General features: G+C 36.2%; 7 protein-coding genes across 13 annotated transcripts; 3 read left to right on the top strand and 4 right to left on the bottom strand.

Annotated features, from left to right (window-relative positions):
• The first annotated feature begins 34 nt into the window (after positions 1-34).
• On the top strand, positions 35-2524 carry LOC106648285 (glutamic acid-rich protein-like). Of its 3 annotated transcripts, none has more exons than XM_014365045.2 (3): positions 35-176; positions 1103-1258; positions 1556-2524. In XM_014365045.2, exons 2-3 carry the CDS (start codon positions 1124-1126, stop codon positions 1919-1921), a joined length of 501 nt encoding a protein of 166 aa, XP_014220531.1. In that variant the 5' UTR covers positions 35-176; positions 1103-1123; the 3' UTR covers positions 1922-2524. The 3 variants fall into 3 exon arrangements, with proteins under 3 accessions (XP_014220531.1, XP_014220530.1, XP_014220529.1); XM_014365044.2 differs by having other exon boundaries at positions 35-189; XM_014365043.2 differs by lacking the exon at positions 35-176 and having other exon boundaries at positions 1085-1258.
• A 1104-nt stretch (positions 2525-3628) lies between these two features.
• Positions 3629-5789, top strand: LOC106648271 (rabenosyn-5). Its single transcript, XM_014365024.2, has 6 exons — positions 3629-3901; positions 4002-4124; positions 4201-4341; positions 4408-4569; positions 4632-5383; positions 5446-5789. Exons 1-6 carry the CDS (start codon positions 3769-3771, stop codon positions 5680-5682), a joined length of 1548 nt encoding a protein of 515 aa, XP_014220510.1. The 5' UTR covers positions 3629-3768; the 3' UTR covers positions 5683-5789.
• A 74-nt stretch (positions 5790-5863) lies between these two features.
• LOC106648241 lies at positions 5864-9168 on the bottom strand. Of its 3 annotated transcripts, XM_014364972.2 has the most exons (8): positions 8679-9167; positions 8423-8589; positions 8224-8342; positions 8029-8139; positions 7853-7960; positions 7675-7731; positions 7545-7604; positions 5864-7480 (listed from the first exon to the last, which is right to left on the bottom strand). In XM_014364972.2, the coding sequence occupies exons 1-8, from the start codon at positions 8855-8857 to the stop codon at positions 5891-5893; spliced, it is 2391 nt and encodes a 796-aa protein (XP_014220458.1). In that variant the 5' UTR covers positions 8858-9167; the 3' UTR covers positions 5864-5890. The 3 variants fall into 3 exon arrangements, with proteins under 3 accessions (XP_014220458.1, XP_014220457.1, XP_014220456.1); XM_014364971.2 differs by having other exon boundaries at positions 7859-7960; positions 8029-8342; positions 8679-9168; XM_014364970.2 differs by having other exon boundaries at positions 8029-8342.
• Positions 9169-9371: 203 nt separating this feature from the next.
• Positions 9372-11683, bottom strand: LOC106648340 (opsin, ultraviolet-sensitive). Its single transcript, XM_014365145.2, has 4 exons — positions 11220-11683; positions 10878-11093; positions 10235-10801; positions 9372-10155 (listed from the first exon to the last, which is right to left on the bottom strand). Exons 1-4 carry the CDS (start codon positions 11483-11485, stop codon positions 10047-10049), a joined length of 1158 nt encoding a protein of 385 aa, XP_014220631.1. The 5' UTR covers positions 11486-11683; the 3' UTR covers positions 9372-10046.
• Positions 11684-11920: 237 nt separating this feature from the next.
• On the bottom strand, positions 11921-17193 carry LOC106648339 (FAD synthase-like). Its single transcript, XM_014365144.2, has 6 exons — positions 17009-17193; positions 14217-14387; positions 13881-14148; positions 13312-13747; positions 12854-13238; positions 11921-12781 (listed from the first exon to the last, which is right to left on the bottom strand). Exons 2-6 carry the CDS (start codon positions 14361-14363, stop codon positions 12596-12598), a joined length of 1422 nt encoding a protein of 473 aa, XP_014220630.1. The 5' UTR covers positions 14364-14387; positions 17009-17193; the 3' UTR covers positions 11921-12595.
• LOC106648154 (tRNA (guanine(37)-N1)-methyltransferase) lies at positions 14620-16546 on the bottom strand. The gene is made up of 2 exons (XM_014364837.2): positions 14946-16546; positions 14620-14832 (listed from the first exon to the last, which is right to left on the bottom strand). The coding sequence occupies exons 1-2, from the start codon at positions 16461-16463 to the stop codon at positions 14620-14622; spliced, it is 1731 nt and encodes a 576-aa protein (XP_014220323.1). The 5' UTR covers positions 16464-16546.
• Positions 17194-17253: 60 nt separating the features above from the next.
• LOC106648262 lies at positions 17254-19802 on the top strand. 3 transcript variants are annotated; one of them, XM_014365009.2, is made up of 6 exons: positions 17254-17749; positions 17890-18056; positions 18144-18208; positions 18282-18809; positions 18880-19247; positions 19324-19802. In XM_014365009.2, exons 1-6 carry the CDS (start codon positions 17567-17569, stop codon positions 19627-19629), a joined length of 1617 nt encoding a protein of 538 aa, XP_014220495.1. In that variant the 5' UTR covers positions 17254-17566; the 3' UTR covers positions 19630-19802. The 3 variants fall into 3 exon arrangements, with proteins under 3 accessions (XP_014220495.1, XP_014220496.1, XP_014220494.1); XM_014365010.2 differs by having other exon boundaries at positions 17890-18208; positions 18282-18290; positions 18384-18809; XM_014365008.2 differs by having other exon boundaries at positions 17255-17749; positions 17890-18208.
• The last annotated feature ends 301 nt before the right edge of the window (positions 19803-20103 follow it).

The following is a 20103-nucleotide window of genomic DNA, read 5'->3' as shown; positions in this document are numbered from 1 at the left end:
CCACACTCCCTTCTAAACAACAGTTGAGTTTCGATCCTGAAACGGTTCACATGTACCCTTTTTTTTCTTATTTAGAAAATTATCAGCCACATGAAGTAAGAACTATGGATTTTATAGTTTGCCGAACATGCTAAGTTAATTGGTGAATCTTGGGAATTTTTCATTAATTCACCGAGGTGCAATTTTGGGGTAACCTATTACTATCATTCTTTTAGTTCGCTGGTTTGGTTTTCGATTTTCAAATGGTTTTCGCGTGGAATGCAAGCACGTTTGGAATTGTAAAAAAATGTAAAAGAATTTTTGGATTACGCGTGAAAATTAAATCCATTTATAATATTAAAAATTATTGACATTCGAAATGAAAAATTGTACGGAACAGAACCGAAAAAATCAATTTTACGATGCGCATTGAAAGAAAAACCGACCGTTAGTTTTTTCCACTTGAAAAGAAACGTTTTTTTTCATAAAATTAATTTATTAACAAAATTAGACTTCATTACCAAAAATTCAAATACTGTAATTCACGTGTTTGTTTTTGCATGACCGTCCATATCCGCGAGAGAGACATATCCATATATGTGTATGAAAACTCAAAATCTTCAAAAATGAATTATGGTAAGTTTTTTGAAAAAAAAATGAAATCATTTAAAATTATTTTAACATCACTATCATATGAATCTTTAATGTTATTTCTGCCTTTATTTTTTTACTTTTTTTATTACACATTCTTTTTACACGTAGACTCAGATATTGCTTTATTTACACGATCAATATAAGCACATCATGCAGTCAACAGTTGGAGAAATGACAGTATCAATAGCACAAAATATAACGCACAAACTGTAATAGCATTTCGTTTTAATTATTTTAAGCTTCGTTTAGTTTTTGCAGCCTTTGAACAATCATGCGAGGACAAGCTGCACTTTTCAATGGCCGAGTTTACACTTCATAATTATTTAAAATTAATAAATATTTCAGATCGAAAGGAAAAATTCAAAAAATTTTGCCACGCTAACAAATCACCGATTAAAGAAAAATACAGCCAGTTCGAGTTTCGGGTAAAAACCGAATTGACATAAAAAAAATGAAATACCATCAACAGGTTTCGGTGGATTTAGTGAATATGGTCTATACGGCAATCGCCTACTTAGCCGTGGCGGGTGCAGCTTGGTTATTTCTCAGGTTTGTGCAGGCCTGCTTCTGCCTACCCGGCCATCTCAGGCGCCAGAACAATGTGCAACAAATGTTGCAAGAAAAAGTAAGCCCCGGCATTAATCTTATTGTCTTATGCTTAAAATACGCGACACGTGAGCAACTGTCTCTGTTGTTCGAAATCCAGCTCGGACGTGTGGCTAATCGATGCGATTGATGTGTCCGCGAACTATAGTCTTGTCGACCTACAATATAATGCGAGCAAAAAACACAGCTAAAAAGTATCGTTCGGCCCACGGACAATTAACCGTTCACCACGTTACGCGCGTCGGTCAATTTTCATTATTATTGCCCTTGTGGCGATGGTTATTAAGTAAAAAAAAAAAAAAAAATTGTCACGCAGGTGGACAGTTACGAGCGTTACATACGCGACTGCGAGGCCAAGGAGGCAGCCGGTTTAGCGACCACCAGCAGCGGAAACAGTAACGACACCCGCAGCCTCGAGGAGCAGCAAAAGGAGCGAAAAGAGTGCCTGGACATGCTGAAACGCGAGCTCAAGCGCATACAGGAGGGTGGCGATCCCTACGACTTTGCCTATCTGCTGGACGAGGAGGAGAAACGACTGCTGGAGGACAGCGACAAGGAGGAGGACGACAATAAGAGCAACGAGAACAAGATCAAAATTGACGAGGATCAAGACCAGCCTGATGCCGACGACGATTTGGCAAAGTCCGATGACGATGAGTCCGAACCGAAGAAGGACAAGTGAACAATTATAAATCATATACAAATGCAGTTTATATATGGCATTTTCATGTACGTGTGATCGAATAACAAGTGTAAATGTATAAGTGTCTTCGTTGTAATTAGATAGCTGCAGATTTACTTTTTGATTCCTATCAATTGTGGTTCACACTTTTTCAATTTTTATCGCAAGATGGATTCACCATAAAGTGCCTTTGAAATTAGCGCTCATTTACTTAAATATATATACCTACTAAATGAATCCATACCTCATTTACGCCAGTAATTTTCAACAAACCGATGTAAATATACTGTGTTCTATCAGTGGAAACTAATGATGCATTGCAAATTTAGCTGGTAGTAAAATCGATGATTATCAATACAATAATCACTACTAATTTTCTTAAACTAATTTCACTGAAGATGTTGCCGCACGAATATTGCGATAGTAACAATGTTCAAATGGAGTATAGGTAAATACAAAACGAATCGAGCTGTATCTCTGTGAAAGCTCTTCGATTCACCCTTGTACTATAAAGCCTCTCACATGCATAAATATAAATCAATACAAGTGTGTGTAATATTTTAACTATGATGATTGTTATAATTGATTACTTTCATTTTTAATTAAAACTGTATGGTAACATGTATAATTTATTTGTAAATTGGGTTTAATTTATTTTCTTAAAATAAATAATTATTCATTAAATATTATCTTCAGTATATCCGATCAAAGTTTCTCTGAAATCATCATGCACGTTTCATGCAGAAAAAACGACTATGATTGCATGATTATTCTAACGAGTAACAGTTGAATAATGCCCTCGATAACGTCTAAGACTTTTTAATGAAAAAAAAAACATACGATAATAAGCGTTTTAGATAGTGTTTAAATACAATTTTCATTCAATTTTTGGCATCTTTGGCTACATCCACAGGAAAAATGTTATTTTGAAATTATAGTTAAAATCTCAGCTCAATCCGTTTAATATTCCCGAGAATAATTCATCTAGATAATTTGAAATATGTTGTTCCACCGTTGTTGATACCAAAAAAGAGCTTTGTACAAAGAATAATATCAATCTTTTCAAATGCCTAGAATGGCTTTACCCCTGAAAACTGCCAACAATTTTTGTCAACCTAATTTTTCAAGTTGTAATTTAGTACCCAATTATGATGATTTTATTAATTATCGTAATACCAGTTTTGAACTAATTCGTATAATTTTTCTGAAACCCAAAAATATTTCAACCCATTAATGCCGAAACAGACCTGATGTAAAAATGCTGCTCATTGTTGTTTGCTTTAAGCCACAACCCTTTCTTAGAGGTAAAATGTAGGAGTTAAATTTAGAAAAAATGTAGTAAGAAATAATTCATTTTGGGATAAACCCAATAGAAAACTATTTGCAAAATCTAGAAACTGTTGTTTCCAACTTTTTCAAGACAAAAGGAAAAAAATTTTCCACCTAAAAGTTGATTTTTTTCGAATGTACCAGTAGGCCCTGCTTCAGATACTCTAGGTTAATCAGTTAAAATAAACTCGTTTTTACTACCTCTTTATCAAAATTTAATTTTTGTTGATATAAAAAACTATGAGCAAGTTAGATCAAGTAAAATAAATTTGACGCGCTATCTCCAATGTTGGTTTGCGCTTGCGCAATCTCATAACAAACGTCAAAATTCAATCCAGCTACAAAACGGGCCTAGTGTAATTGTGTCTGTGCGTGAGACTGAACTCTGCGTGGATTGTCCTGTTACTTTTGTTGATGTTGTGATAGTGGGTGTCTGTATGACAGCATAAAAATTTCGTCTGCCTTTAACATTTTCCGAATCGAATTGTTTAATTCAATAAGTATTCAAATTTTTCATAATGGCAGAATCCGAACCTATGGAAGGTTTTATTTGTCCTATTTGCATGACCGATTTTAAAACTCCTGTACTTTTGACAAAACATTTCGAAGAGTATCACAAAGATGATCCTGAAATACTTCGCTCTCTCAAAGGTTCATATAGATTTTACTTCACAATTAACTATTAATACGTATGATTTAATTATTGGTAATTTTTTGTATTTTTTTTTTTTTTTGTACACACTTTTTTCAGATTTATTTGGAAAGGCTAAAAAGAAAATATTAAAGCAAGACGATGTAGGTGATTATCCAGATGCTATTATAATAAAAAATCATAAACATAGCCTAGAAATCGATTGGGGTCCACAAGATATTGGTAATATTTTTTGAAAATTCACAATTGGAATTGGCTTAAAATGATTTTGAATCTCAATTTTTTTTGTTTGATGCAGGTCACATTAGATCTCATACAAAATATTTTAAAGAAATTAGAAATACAAGATTGGAAAGATTTACCACTGAAAATAATAAATTACTAATAAGACTGGATAAACTTTTAAATCAATTGCCTACTGATCCTATAGAAAGAAAAGGTTTTGATACATCATTTTTAAATGCTTGATACTTGAAAGTTTTTAAAGATGTTACTATCGTTTCAGCTTATGAGCAAGCTATAGTCCCATGGATGGATGACAAAGATGCTAGATTGTGTCTTACTTGTGCAAAAAGTTTTAATTTAACTAGAAGGAAACATCATTGTAGACTTTGTGGAGTTATGATGTGTCATGGTTGCAGTTTATTTTTATCATTAGAAAAAGCTCGTATGTAAATTCATATTTCAGCCTCAGAAATTATAAGTTTTTATTAAAAATTTTCATTGCAGGTAAAATAATTAGCCCAGTATCGGTTACTCAAGATGACTCAGCTCTCTCGCCAACAACTGAAAATAAAAGTTTTACAAATCGATTTGTACGCACAGGAATAGGTCTTACTAAACTTGTGCGATCACCTTCAAGTGGTAGTCTCAACACTGTTCTCTCCATGATGAGTGATTCCAATGCAGAACAATTTTTTAGAGTTTGTCAGCACTGCATGAACTTACTTGATTCTCAAGAAAGGTTGAAAGCTAGGCACTTTGAAAAACCTATTGTCTATCAATATTATGAAAAAATGCAGTCTCAAATTAAAGATGCTAACAAATTGTTAGATACTTACAACAAAATGTGGCAGTCCCTCAATGAAGGAGAATCTACTTACAGATTGGTTGATGCACAAATGGTCAGAGGCAAAATTGCTAAAATTGGTGATAATATTGATGTCATCAGTAAAAGAATAGCAACACTTGTAACTATCAGCGATGATAGTTCGGCAATGTTGAAACAAGAGTATAGATTAAATCAAATGGTACGATCTTCAGCAATGTTGTTTTTAAAAAATAACTTATTACGAGCGCCACCAGTTCCGACAGAAGAAGAGTATGAAAAAATCAAACGAGATAGGCAAGAAAGAATAAAAGCACAAATAGCATATGAGAGACAATTAGAGCAACAGCAACTGGAAAAGCAAAGAGAAATACAAAGAGAAAGACATCAAGATCGCAGCATTATTAAAAGTCCTACAACCCCTACTAATCAGGTAAGATATTTATTTAAATTCTTCAAATAAATTATCTCAACATGCAATTTTTTTCAATTAAGATGATTCTGGATCAGTCGCAAGGCTGGGGTACTTCAAATCGGCCTACTGGAAATATGATGATTTCATCTACTTCTATAGATCCGTTCGTTGAACAAATGAGTAATTTAAAATTTTATATCAAACAAGCAAGAGAAGAATGTAAGTTTGAAGAAGTTGCTACTTTAGAAAAAAATTTGAAAGAACTCCAAAGTGCCTACTTTGCTATGCAGCAAAATGATAATAATAGTCAAGAGTAATTATTGGAACAATATATATTAGCATGACGTTCTTAGTAGAGTGTATATAATAATTATAATTTCGTTACTTTCATTCATAATTTATTTAAAATTCTCTTAATATATATTCTCTTTATAAAAATATAACTATTGACAGAAAATAAGATTAATTTGTAAAAAAAATATTACATATAGAACATGTAAAAGCATTTAAAATATAATGTGAATTTTATTTTCTTAAAATGTTCTTATTAAAATTTTGAATAATAACGGGAAGGAATTCCTCGTCAATTTCTTCTGAACTATGATTCTGATTATGAAGTATTGTCTCTGCTACTTCTTTTGAATGCTTTGAAGGCGAGTGGGTCACATCACAGCTCACAGAAGATAAAGGAAACTCACTTTCGCTAGAAGTGGGTCCTTGAATAGTTATGTTTGGAATATCGACTCTAGAGATGTCAGGGGTATCAGCTGATAAATCAGGAAGTAAATCAGGATCCGGACTCATTTTAAACCCTGATATACTTTCAACGTTTTTGGATTTTGAAGATTCTTTGAGAGATATTCCATCGATCTCGTCTATTATGTCTTTGTTGTCTTTTTTGTTTTGTGTAGCAAGATAATGGTGCGGATTAGGACTTAATGTATCTGAGAAAATTGATACTTCCTTTGCTTCATCAATAACACATAAAGGAAATTCGCCAGCATTTTTTTCTTTATAGTTCTGTCTAGGTGGCGAAGGACTTTGTGCTGAAGTAGAACTTGCATTTGAGCCATGTGAATTTAATGCCTCAGCCATTATTTGCTTTTCATGTGCCATTTTTTTTTGAAAACTTATTGATTTTGCTAGCATTTTTTCCAATATAAACATTTCATTAGGGCTATCAGTAGATGGACTTGATGAGGGACTGGTATAACCATTAGTTCTATGTGAATGGTTTTCTCTACTTCTTTTTTGTGATGGTTCTTTCATTTCTCTTTCATTATTATCTAATGTTCTTTGTTCGCCATCTAATGGAATATAACTAAATGGTGAAAAATTATTACTTTTTATACATGTGTCTTTTGATACATTAAGTGTTGGTGACTTGAAAAATTCTTGTTTTTGATTCTTTTTATCTTGTTTTATTAAATTTTTTTCATGATTTATGCTCAGTTTTTTCGTCTCATTGTCTACACTATCTAATATTTGATTTATTAGATCTGGTGAAACATAGCTAAACATAGACATTTTATTTGTTGATTTATTTGATAAAAGTGACTTGAAAAACTCTTCTCTGAGACGTCTTCCTCTTGTACGAACTTTAATGTCGCTCAACTCCTTTTCTTCTTCTTGACTGGGTGAATTATTATCTGGTTTCAATTTTTCATTCTCTTTTAATGCATTACTTTTTAATGCATTTTTTTCTGCAATTTTTCTTTTATGTTCTTTTCGAATAGAAAGCATTTCTTGTTCAGATTTAACAGCCTCTCTACAATCCTGGAGTCTTTCTATGGTTTTTTGAATTAATGATTCACTGGCAACGTTGGCACTTCGCCATCTTTCTTCTATTAGTGACAGTGGAACATCAGGATCAAATAATTCATTATATTCTTTTGCAGCATTTCTTTGTTCAGGAGTTAAAACTTGAAGCGATCCTCCTGCAACATCTTTTGGTTCTTCCTTTGCTTCTTCAAGAACAAACAATGGAATGTCCCTTGTATCCACTTCATTAAGAACTTCTTCTGGTAATTCAAGAATATCTATAATTGAGCGTATAATACTTGAGTCATCTTCAGGTGAAGACGGAGTCTGAATGTTGGTACCCGCAGTTGACATCTGTAAAAAATTATGATATTATAAAATTTTTGTCAATAACTGATGTCATATTTTTATGATTTACTTCTTTTTTGGGAGTGATTGAAGCAACAGCTGGCCGTTTTGGGAAATCATTGTTAAGATTCTGAAAAAATGTATAACGGTTAATTAAAATTGTACAGATACATTTTTGTTGTACAATAAATCAAAGATACCTGATGAATATTCATTGGTAGATTGGAAAATTTCATAAAATCATCAAGAGAAGGTATCTGAAAAATAGTTGTAATTAATAACTGTTACTATTTGTTTTAGCTTGGTACAAAATATCAAGAGGTGCGGTAGCACCTAGCCGGCAAAGTGTAAAAAAAAAATTATTATTTTTATTATTACCATTACCATGTTTCCTTGAAGATTATCAGCTTTGCCTAAATTGACGTTACTCAATTTAATAAGATCAGTGAGTATAGGTTGTTCCAATAAATATTTGATTCCTTCCACCTGAAAACAAATATAAATTTAATTGCTTTTACTCTCAAAAAGGTTTCCTTCATAAATACAAAATTTACCTCTTCATCATCTGGTTCAGGAAATACCTCATGAACTTTTGGTTTTACATTTCTAGGTTTCTTTTCTTCTGGTTTATTTTGCAGTTTGAGACCTTTCGGCTTTGGTGTTGCCTGTTGAAAATTAAATATTGATTTAACTATAGCAAGAGATTGCTCCGTTGTGATTTCATTATTATTTTTAGGTGATTTTTCTACACGTGAAGTGGGTAACTTTTGTTGATCATTTATTAGCTTCATTAACTTCAATTTCTCTTCAAACTCAGTCATATCAACAGGTGCTGCAGGTCCTGTTTCTGGCCTTGAAGGCTTATTAGCTAGAAATATTTAATTAATAAAGCTCAAAAACAATTTATGGGCATAGATATAAATTTCATCATACTAAAAATAAGCATACTTTTAAGTATGTCTGCAAGGTAATCAGCAGCTCGATAATTTTGCATTTTAATACACATGGACATTAGTTGTTGACAGGTAGGTCTCTTTTTCCCCCATGTGCCCCATTCATTCAGAAAAATCTCAGCCGCTGAAATTTGTTTTAATTTGCTTTCCTGTTCAATGCATCTGAAAAAATAAGTATATTTCTAAAATATTGCTGAAAAATAAATTCAAAATTTGAAATTAGGCTAGGTTATGTGTATTTTTTTGCCAACCTGACTTGATCCAGATTAAACAGATTTTCCTCTTCGCAAGATGAATCGAGCATAAGTCTTTTCCACGAATCGAGGGTCGTCAAGTGCCAAGCTATTTTGTTTAATTCGGAGGGTCGGAGCTTCCGAATCTCCGTGTCAGGAGTAATTTGAGCTTGTACTGGTTGCGAAGATTCATCCATATTTACAAAAAATTGTATAAAAAGCAAACTAACGAACAGCAATCACTCGGAAAAGACACTTTACGAAAATGGTATCGAGCACCTGTAGGATTGGTCGAACAATTACTTGCACATTTTTTTTGAAAGAAATGGCAAAACGAAATGAAGTCACTCAACGATCTCGCGATTCAGTCTACCTCTCGATACTTGCAAAAACACTCGTCGTCTCTTATTATGACAAGTCTGTTGTACTATACGAATTTAAAAGGCTTGCCATAAGAGTCTTTTAGTGCGTAAACAACAACATCGACCACTTCATGTTATTCACGAACGTCGAGGTAGCGAAAAATAAATATCGTGAGATCTTCCATGAAACGACTTTCGCCGCTCATTCAATTATAAACATATGGGCGCAGCAGCTAATACGAGGCGAGTGACGTCAACCGATCATTAGCCGATCTACTCGAGCGATGGCGAGCCCTTGCATGAAATGGGAACGAGGGAAAGGAAAAATGGTTGAGACGGCTACGATGCGGATCGATAAAATACTTGCTCTTTATTGAAAAAAATTGACGAATTACATATTTTCATTACGTTTAGTGAATGTGTGAATGTGTGGTGAGACATGTTCATGTGTCATCATAACAATAAATCTTACAAGATACATGCGTATATTTATAACTTAGACTATTATTTCTTTTGGATTTTTAAGCTTAAAATTAATCAATAACAGCGTAGTAGAATATTCATATAGAAATTCTCTCATACATTTATTTTGAAAATAAGACTAAGATTAGATGACAAAGGTCTCCCTCTATGTATTTTGATCGGGCGATGTATTGTATAGCTTGGCGCCGGGTTTTTCCCTGAGTCACTGCTGGACTCGAGAATCGACAAATGGGGAGAACTTTGGTACGCGATCGTTGGCACGTTATTTCGAATGTAAAAAATCACTATAAGATATGTCGAAGTTATTTATGTATTGAACGATTGGTCGAAAAATATTTATACAGCTCATTATGTAATAAATAAAATAATGTACCGGTGATGGACAATTGCGTGATAAGAAGGGGCAAAAATTACATAATGCGACGCGGTGCATTTTTATCCAGAAGTGAATAATCGACACCCTGCAATGGCGTATCTTCGCGTTGGACATTTTTTCATCGAGATGTTCGGTTTGGCCGTTAAAAAGTTACGAGCCGCTAATTTAACTCGATGGACTGTTGACGGCTTCGGTGGTCGTGCTGGTCGTATCGTTTTGCGCCGGTGGCTTCTCTTGCAGCTCCAACCAGGGCATACGTTTCTGTAGCTCCAGTCTGAAAGATCGATAACACGGATTGAGTAAATCGCGCGAACCCGATATAGCGAAAATCCAAAGCGTCGTTGTTTGCTCACCTGTATCGGGGGTGACTGATGGCGTAGACGTAGGGGTCGAGACAAGCCACGAACTTGCAGCAGCAGGCCGGTATCATGGTGACGGCCGGGGTGAGCAGAGCTTTGTTGCCGAACGCCCCGATGAGCGACATGACCCCGTAGGGGGTCCACGAGGCGACGAACAGGAAGCAGATGGTGATGGCGGCCTTGGCGATGCGCACCTCCGCCGACTCGGCCTGGGCGTTCTGATTGCTGCGCAGACTATCGACGTTCATCTTCTTGGCCTGCTCGCGCAGATTCTTCTCGTGGCTCATGACGTGGCCGACGATCTTGCTGTAGAAGAATACTATCAGGGTCATGGGCAAGCAGTAGGAGAAGGTGAAGATGGTGGCGGTGAAGTAGCGTATCTCCGGACTGTCGGTGATGTAGTCGAAGGTGCAGCTGGTGAGGAAGCCCTCGGGCACGTAGCGGCCCCAGACGCCCATCAGGGGCATCAGGGCCCACGGCAGCACGTACGTCCAGATGGCCGTCACCAGCATGATCACTTGGCCGCGGGACAGCTTTCCATCAAGCGGATGGGCTATCGTGCTGCGCGCAGAAGAATAAAATCGTTGAGATCGCTAACTCGAGCATCGTGAGTAGATCGGTATGGGGCCAGTGTTACCTGTAACGATCGTAGGCGATCGCGGCGTTGCTCATCGAGGCTCCGATACCGCTGAACGAGCCGATGGTGCCGAACACGAGGCAGCCCATGTTACCGAGAGCGAAGCCCGTGTGAAACGAGTTGTAGATGAAAATCGGCGTTTTCACCATCATGAGGAAGTCGCAAATGGCCAGGTTCACGACGAATATGTTGGACGGCGTTCGCAGTGACTTTGCCCTATATATCGCCAATTGCACAAAGTACCATCAATTGCGTCGCATCGATTATTTCAAGGCCTCGCGCGGATTACGCGCGCTTAATCTCTCACACACTGCTTCAGGCAGTGGATTATTTATTACTTACGCGCAAAAGATCCATATGACCATACCGTTGCCGAGCAGCGAGATGAAGGTGAAGAGTATGTAGAGCAGAGCGAGCAGATAGTGCAGGGCGGGATTGGGCTCGGGGAAGCCGAGCCAGTGGTCGGGTATGTGCTGCAGCTCCTCGGGTGGCACGTTCCAGCCCAGCATGCGGGGTGGTCCACCGGCGCCGATGTGGCCGCCCCCAGGCGCGTACGACATTCGCGCCTCCGCCGACGAGCTCGTCACATTCCAATCCAAGTAACCCATTGTATCCTTCTATCTATCCTCTGCTGCTGCTTGAGAATGATCCGAGCGTTACCCGACGCGTGCACTTTACACCATTTCCAATGACCGACCGAGACGTCCCGATGGAAAAGTCGGCTTTTTATAGACTCGCCGCGATCTGCCCAACCGATGTACGGATTCGAGAAAATGAGCTAAAAGGGCTTCGGATTAGACGTTTTTCGTGTATATACCGAGAGGATTATCCCTCTCTCTCGCTCGCTCGCTCGCCTCTGCGCAGCGTTGTGTGCTGATGTACCCTCGATCGGGGTATATAGATCAACGGCACAAATCCGATTCAAAGTCAAATCCATTGCCAACTGTTTCTTAATGAGTTGACTCTAGCTTTCTCCCTTTCTCTCCATGATAATTAGCAGCGATCGATTCAATGGTGTTTTCATCAATGACAAATTCCATGAATTATTTAAAAAATATATATCACTTTATTTCATAGTGTTTCGTGTGCACATTGATTTTGATAGTATAAATCGACATTGAAAATCGTTGAGTTAACAGCAACACAAGAGATTCGCAAAATACATAATTTTTTGGCTTGATAAATCTAAAATCTAGGCTGAAAATAATTGGTTGAGATTAAAAAGAAAAAAAATTCTGACGTCGTCCGTGCAGATTAAGACATTGTTTTAATGTGTATGCAGAGCAAGCGCAAACCTTCACGTAATAAATAAGCCTTACAAAACTGTCACCGCACGGCTGATTTAATAGCTCGAGTCGCGGAATTATACGAATTATACTGTGTCATTGGCTTATATACTGCAAAAAAAAGAGCAGTGTTGTCTGTACACACGTTAAGCGGATGTATATCAATTTTGTTGTTTTTTTTTTTTTGCTGCTCGTTTATTTATTTATTTTTTACATTATATACTACTGGCCAACCTTGTACTTGACTACTTCACGCTGCGAACAAAAAAATTCGTTGCTAAATGGAACTATATTTAAGATTAAGTTTTTGAGCGTTTCGCTACATAAATCACTCGCGGTCTCCTTTGCATTACAAATATGTACAATTGGTATAGCTGGCGTCGTTTATCAAAGTTTCGAGGAGACACAAAGAGACGCGCATTTGAGCTGGGGCTATCCTCTGCCTTGTCGCTCGGTGGAATCGTCGGCCAGGGTGTATGCCGGCAAATAGCAGAGCGGATTGTTGGGATGTTTGAGCAATGGGTTTTTCATGGTGGTGCTGCGACTTCCGAGGCTCGTGTAACCCTCGTCGTAGAGCGAGCAGTAAGGCACTTCGTGGTCTAGCAAAAATTTCCACACCTATGCGCGAAAAGTAAACTGTTACAAAATCAAGAAGAAAAAATGACTTGGAAATCGATGTGTAAGTCTTACTTGACTGTAGGACCACTTGAGAATGGGACAGACTCGCATCAATCGGGGCCAATCGGGATCGGTCTGGGTAAAAATGTCGAGCCTCTCGCTGCCAGGATCGCCCTTGCGAATACCCATGAGGCAAGCTTTCAATTCTGGCTTATTTAAAATGAATTCGGTCAGCACTCGGCGCATGGAGCCGCTGCGATGTACCATTTGGACACCATAATAAAAGGAAGCGTCGTCGACGAAGGTCTTGACCTCTTCGAAATCGTCGTCGGACGTAACGTAGAGGCAGATGGGCGGCGGGACTTTTCGCATCTCGACTACGATCGCGACGAGATGTAGCACAGCCGTACAGTCCTTGCCGCCATTGAAACTCAGAAATATCTGGTTCGGCTGGAATCTGACAGAAATAAATCCATCGTATCATCGCCCTATGAAATATCGTTTTCTATAAGTTTTTTTTTAAAGCTTACTGATCGTAGCAGCGATGTATCGCATCGATAGCGACATGCTCCTCAGATTGAAGAGAATCGAAATCTTTATTAGCCATATCGGAGTCGAACTTTTTCCACAAGATTTTATCCATCGGTATCAATTGTTCGATCTCCCGTTTGGCTTGTCGCATAGCTTTCCAGTCTCGCGATTCCAGCGTGATGAGCGTCCGGACCGGTGGAGGCTTCTGAGGATAACTACCTATAGCGACCTGGGGCAGCCACTTGTCGACCACACTATCGAGATTGTTGGAAATGAGATCGAACTCGTCCATGTTGATGTCGATACTGCACGAGTGTAGTTTGACACCGTAGTCCAGAAGTGCACACACGTGATCGCAGGCCTCTTGGAAATAACGAGGCGAGCCCGGCAGCACGTACACATTGCCAACTTTTATAATCGGAAACGGTGTTGAAGCTGGAGAAAAAAAATTACATTTACATGTTTACGACTTACTCATAATTACTCCGTTCGCGACGTCAGCTTTTTTCGTCGCTTCGTTCTTTCGAGTTCGCTTGCATAGGCTATTAATGAGTAAAAAGATCATTACATTTCTTTCCTTCTTCCACATTCAGACGTTTGATGCCTATGACCTCGCAAGGGGAGGGCGCCACAGCGAGTCGTTTGGCCGGAACCGAACCGGGAAAAAGACCTTCCATGTAGCTCAGCAGCTCCTTATTAATACTCGTTTCCAAACCGAACCCTTGGGCTACAGCCTCGTAAGTGATGTCGTCGTGCGTAGGTCCAACACCTCCGCACGTGAAGACGATCGAGAATGCCTGGGACGCATGGTGTACCTCTTCGGCGATTATCTCTTTCTGCGACGACAGCCCATATTTTTTAAATCGATCAAAAATGAATTATGATTATCGCGTATTCACAGTACCTCGTCGGGAACGATGAAAACCCTTTTGAGTTCCAAGCCGACTTTTCTGAGAGCCTTGGCCAGATACAGTGTATTAGCATCTTGCACGAGTCCCTTTAGTATTTCATCTCCGATCACGATTAAAGCAATCTCGGGTTCGACCGACATCTTTACTGCTCGTCTTTTCGACCACTGAGCATAGAATTATAGAAATCGATCATTGAGTATTGTTGAGGATATTGATGTGAAAACATAAATGAAAACAGTACAATTATATTCGTATAAAGTATTTACATTTTATTATTATTATTATAATTATTATTTTAATCGTTATTATTATTTGTCAGTTAACAAAATCAATCTCACAGCATGTACAAAATAACAATCAATAACATTAAATACTTATTTACTATTATTAAATAGTTTAAAGTTGCATGGAATCTAACATTTTCAAGACTTGTTCTTTAGTTCCACTATTATCATTTGTGAATTTAGACTTTGCGATGAGTGGAGTGACAGTGCCTGATTTTTTAATGTTTGTTTTTGACCTATAGACTTCTTTGCTGAGTTCCTTCAACTGCTTATTTATCATATTTGTTTTTTCGCTGTTCAATTTGCTACCTTGTCCTAAATCCAACTGTGTACATATTCATAATTAATATATTTGATTTTTAAAAATCTGCCTTTTTTTCTATATTATTTATTTAACTTACTTTTCTCTTGAGAGGATTTTTATTTTGTTTATGAGACTGAGCTTTGGCCTTTTTCGATTTCTTTCCAGTAACTTTGAATACATTCTTGTTTCCTTTGTTCTTTTTCTGGTTTCCTTTCTGTCCCTTCTTTCCCATTGTTTATTCCTAGAACATCGTGACAATCGACTGTATTAGTATTTTCAAATTTTGTTTTTTTTTTAGCTGGCTCCTCCATATTGTCAATATTTTGACCCTTTAATATCTCTTCTACTAGTAAAAATGAAACTCTCATCATTTCCTTGCATGGTGCTACATTTCTAACATGATGAATATTAATTAAGGCTTTCTTTGGAACTTCAACACCTAAATTATGCTCAATCAACTGTTTAGCCATTGCTTTAAAATCATCAGTTTTAGCTGCTTTAATAAAACAATAAACATGTACAATTGGTGGTTTTGCCTTGATTTTGTTGATTTCATCTATGCTTAACCAATTTTTAGTAAAAACGTCAAGAAATTCAACAGCTAGAGCTGGTAGATTCATTGTTATGTGTTCTTGACCCATATTAGCATCGTGTCTTTGTTTTAGTATATTTTTTTTTACATCATTCATTAAAAATTCTCTACCATCTTTGTTAAATGCTGTTAAGTTTTTAGTAACTTTATTTAATTTAGCATTATTTACAAGCCATTTGTAAGATTCAGGATTTAAATCATTAGCTAGAACACAAACTTTTTTGCGAGCAGCTGGTATTGAAAATGGACCAACTCCAGCAAACACATCATACAGTACATCACCTGCTTTAAGTAATTTTACAATTGCTTCATGCTCTGTAGCTAGTCGTGGATTCCAGTAAACTTTAGAAAAATCAAATTCAAAAGTACAATTACTTTCCTTAACCCTGACAACAGTATTAGGTTCCCCAACTAAAATTTCCATAGCAAAATATCTGTAAGTATTGTCTATCTCATTGAGTTTATTAACAACTGTTTTTGCACTTGGTATTTTATCAAGTAATACTTGACCAATAACACTTTTATAAGGTAATTGTTCATCTCGAAGATTCAAGTGAACAATGTGGCCAATAATACTATATGAAGTAGGAACTTCTATTTCCTTAGGAAGTATAGCTCGAAGAATTTCTTCTCTTGTCCAGTTTTCATATGAAAGTTCCAAATCTTTCTCACAGAATAATTCGCTCCACCTGATAGTTTCTTTAAGTGTAGGTGTTATATTTGAAATTTCCCGTGGATCTAGATGAATCACAATTTGTTGTGTTTTTTCGTCTGTTTGAACTGGTCTAAATTTTGGTAACTTTAATAAGTACTTCTTCAACTGGTTAACAATTTGATCTGTTTCTTTGCTCGGTAACATCAAGCAAGGCACTTTTTTAAGAGTTACATTGAAAGCTTCATAATCTACTTTTTTTTGACTCTGAAGAGAAGATGGAGGAACCAGCAAGGAAGCCATAGCGTATTGGCAATAATTATATGGAACTCTCAAAATGCAAGCTGCTCCAAACTGAGCTAAGTGTCTTGATCCAAGCATAAATTTTCTCAGTGATCTCTGCACCATGTATTGTACCCTTGAACAGGAGTTCAAGTTTCGACATTAAATTTATGTTAAGTTTTGGATAAAACTATTAGCACAGTTTAGGAGAGCATATCTCGCCAGCCATGAGAGTTTCATTCTGTAGTTTCATGTCAAACATTTAAAGGCAAAATAAATGAAATTTTATTTCATAAAAAAAATGACATGGTATGATGGTGCTTGAAAAATGAATGATTTATATTATATCTGATAAATACTAGTTTTGAAATAAACTTGAAACGTATCCTATTCAATAACAACGATTAATTACACGTGGTGCACGACTTTGCATTGCAAGGTCATTCCAATTTAACGTCGACAATTGAATTCTACATTCAAGATAAGTTAGCGTAGTAATATGAAACGCAAATTTTTAATTTAAAAAATAATACCAATAGAAACGTGATAGCTATAATCTCTCATAACCTGACCAAGACATATTCCGCGTAAAGCGTGTTATATTGATAAGCAAAATTTAACTTGATTAAAGTTCAAACCTTATTCATCATGCGAAAACAATTAAAAATTACCTTTTGTTACACGAGTGTTGAAAATCCGTCGATCAAATTTATCACAGTAGCAATTTTATTACTACAGAATTTGTTTTATTGGAGCAAGCACTGCGAAGCAGACATGTAATTTCACTCGAACCACGAGGAGAGGACACTCGACGGAGACAGTCAGACAAGTGCAGCCACCTCACTGCAAATTAATAAAGTAAAGTGAAGTTGTCTTTATTTTGTCTGGCGCCACCACTGCGGCGGGCTTATTTACACTGCTGCTAAATTCAGGTTTGGATATCATTGTACCAGCTGACTCATATACTTGCCAATCTCCAGGCAGACTCTCCATCTATTTTGAGCTTTTCTCTTTCTTTCTCTTTGTCACTCGGCAATCTCTTTACCGAGGCGATACTTTCATAATAGGATTATGCGAAAGCATTAGTCAATAAAATAAAGGTTTATCGATGGCGCTGAAAGTTCGACGTGTGTACGGTAAATTTACTAAATTGATCGTTGTTAAAGTTATCCCTTTGGTTTGAGGTAAAGGAATAATTTAAAGAGTAGAATAAATAGCAAACGCAAAATATGACAGCAGAAACCAATGCCGTGGGGTACGCACCCCTGCCACAGAGCTTGAGTAGTAACAGTGACAATAGTGACGACGAAGATGATGTTCATCACGAACATCGGCATCACCCGAATTTCCAAGTACATTTGGAGCGCAATGATTCTGTACTTTCAAGAGAAGATGACCAGTCGAGAATCAGCGTAAGTTGCAAGCTCATTGATTTTAATTTTTTTATCGATTTTCTCACTTCTTGTTTTGAAATCGTCAAGACTTATTGGCACTTCTGCAAGCAATAATACTCTGATCGCTTATGTTTTAAAAAGTTTTATTTTCATTTCAGGATACCACAGCAATATGCCAAAATGGAAGGTTTTATCCTTTGGATGAAACGCGAAGTAATTTAAATAGAACAAGGACCAATAGTTCATTTACTTACAGTAATGATAATGTTCCAATTATGATACTCGATAGCCAAAGTAGAAATGATTTCTGGAAAAGAAACCAAATGTCCTTACTCAGAAAGTTATCTATTCTAGCTTCAATACTATTGTGCATATTAGTAATAATAATATTTTTGTATGCCTTGCCTTGCAGTAGTACATCCTCGTGTACTCCTAAAACTTCTTCTGTAGCATGGGACAGGACTTTACAGGGCATTGGTAATTTTTCAACAGACCATTTATAACATTAATTTAAATAAAAAGTTTTGATAATTTATGATTATCTTTTCAGAAATACTTGGTAGAATATCAATTACTCCAAATAATTTGATATTTTTAGCTAAAGTCCAACAATATGGTAATACCAAAAATTCATCTATGTATATTACAAAAGGTGGAGTTTTAGCCATGCAGAGTACAACTGGTACACCAGCCTGGCAGCGTCCTTTAAAAGAATATCCAAAGGAAATAGACTGCGAGATGCATGACACAGATGGCTCAGGCCAATCTGACTGTTTAATAACAGGGGAAAATGGAATGCTTGCCTGTGTAGATCCTCTATCTGGCAAAGAGTACTGGTACTCTGAAGTACCCACATATGAGACTTTGCCGTTGCCAATGCCTGATATTGATGGAGATTGTATTCGTGATCTTATAAGCGTTGAAGAAAAAAATGATAATAGAAGTATTGTTTTTTTGTCAGGAACATCAGGAAAATTGATATATAGACTATTTGTGCCAGAGTGTCATGAAATTGAGTTACATAGTATCAGTTCAAACTTTGTACTTTCTTATACTTGTGATGATAACTCGACTGACTGTAAGTCTATCCAATTAATATAAAATCAAACTGTAAGATAATTTTAAACCAACCCTTTTTTTATATTCAGATTCTCATTTACTTCAATTGCAAGATATTGTAAAACCATGGAAACCATGCCAAATTCCATCAGAAAATTCAACTGTATCTTACACTTATCCTTCTCATAGATATGCTGATGTTTGGGATTTGACAGAACATCATCGATTGCATGTGCGAAACACAATTGTTAATGGTACTGCATGCCCTTATGCTGATACATGCAGAAGTAAAGTTCAATTAACACTCAAGTATGGTAATAAATCCCTTGATATTTGGAATCATACAGCAACAGATTCGTTCGTTTCGCAACCAGCAAGAATGAATATTACAGAAGTAGAACATACCACAGGTTTTGCTGTGAAATTTTGGAATTGGACTGCGACCGAAATAAAAAAGGTTCGTTTAAAATTTCGAGGTTTTTTAAGTACCATAAATAAACCAATAAAAACTCTTATTCTACTAATTTTTGCAGAATGAAACTTATTCAACAAAGTTACATCAACAAAAATTTAGTGAACGTGTAACTATTGTCTATGTGAATGGAACCGATGTCCACGCAATGAACGCCTCACAAATTGAAATAAATCAAATATGTAAAGGGCTCGACTGTCAGCCTAGCCTTCCGCAAGAAATATACTCAATAGCAATAGCTGATATTAACGAAGATGGTATTTTAGAACTGATTAGTTATCGTACAAGTTACAGTTCCGACAAGAACATAAATACAGCCACGTTAGCTTCCGTAATTCAAGTGATAAAACTTGATGCCGTATTTTAACTTGAAAAATGATTTAGTTACCAAATTATACCTTCCTATTGAATTTCATGAAGCTATATCTAGATCCTGAAAGTTTTATCAATAAGCGTTTTATGATTTTTACTGAACTGCCATTGATCTGTATTTTACCAAGTATTTTCATATTTATAAGTTTCATAACTTAATTTTTTGAACAGCCATTTTCATTAAAAAAATGAAAAAAATTGCATTTTCACTGTAATTGTATTGCAGTAATTTCAATTAATTTTACTATGAGAAAGTCAATTTGTACCTTTTTTTTATTAAAATCAGTCAAATGAAAAAAATTTTCCTACAAATGCAAGATTTTGAACTTGTAAATTTGTTAATTTTTTATGCATCAGTCGTGATTAATTGATAAGAAAACTTCTGATAAATTTTAGATTTCAATAGTAGACCATATGTACACAAGATTTATTGTTGTTATAAATTTAATGTATATTCATAGTGACTTCA

Source organism: Trichogramma pretiosum, unplaced genomic scaffold (assembly GCF_000599845.2).
Source record: "Trichogramma pretiosum strain Unisexual culture from Peru unplaced genomic scaffold, Tpre_2.0 scaffold24, whole genome shotgun sequence".
Classification (NCBI taxonomy): domain Eukaryota; kingdom Metazoa; phylum Arthropoda; class Insecta; order Hymenoptera; family Trichogrammatidae; genus Trichogramma; species Trichogramma pretiosum.
Note: the sequence above shows the minus strand (reverse complement) of the source record. Positions and strands in the feature narration are given on the sequence as shown.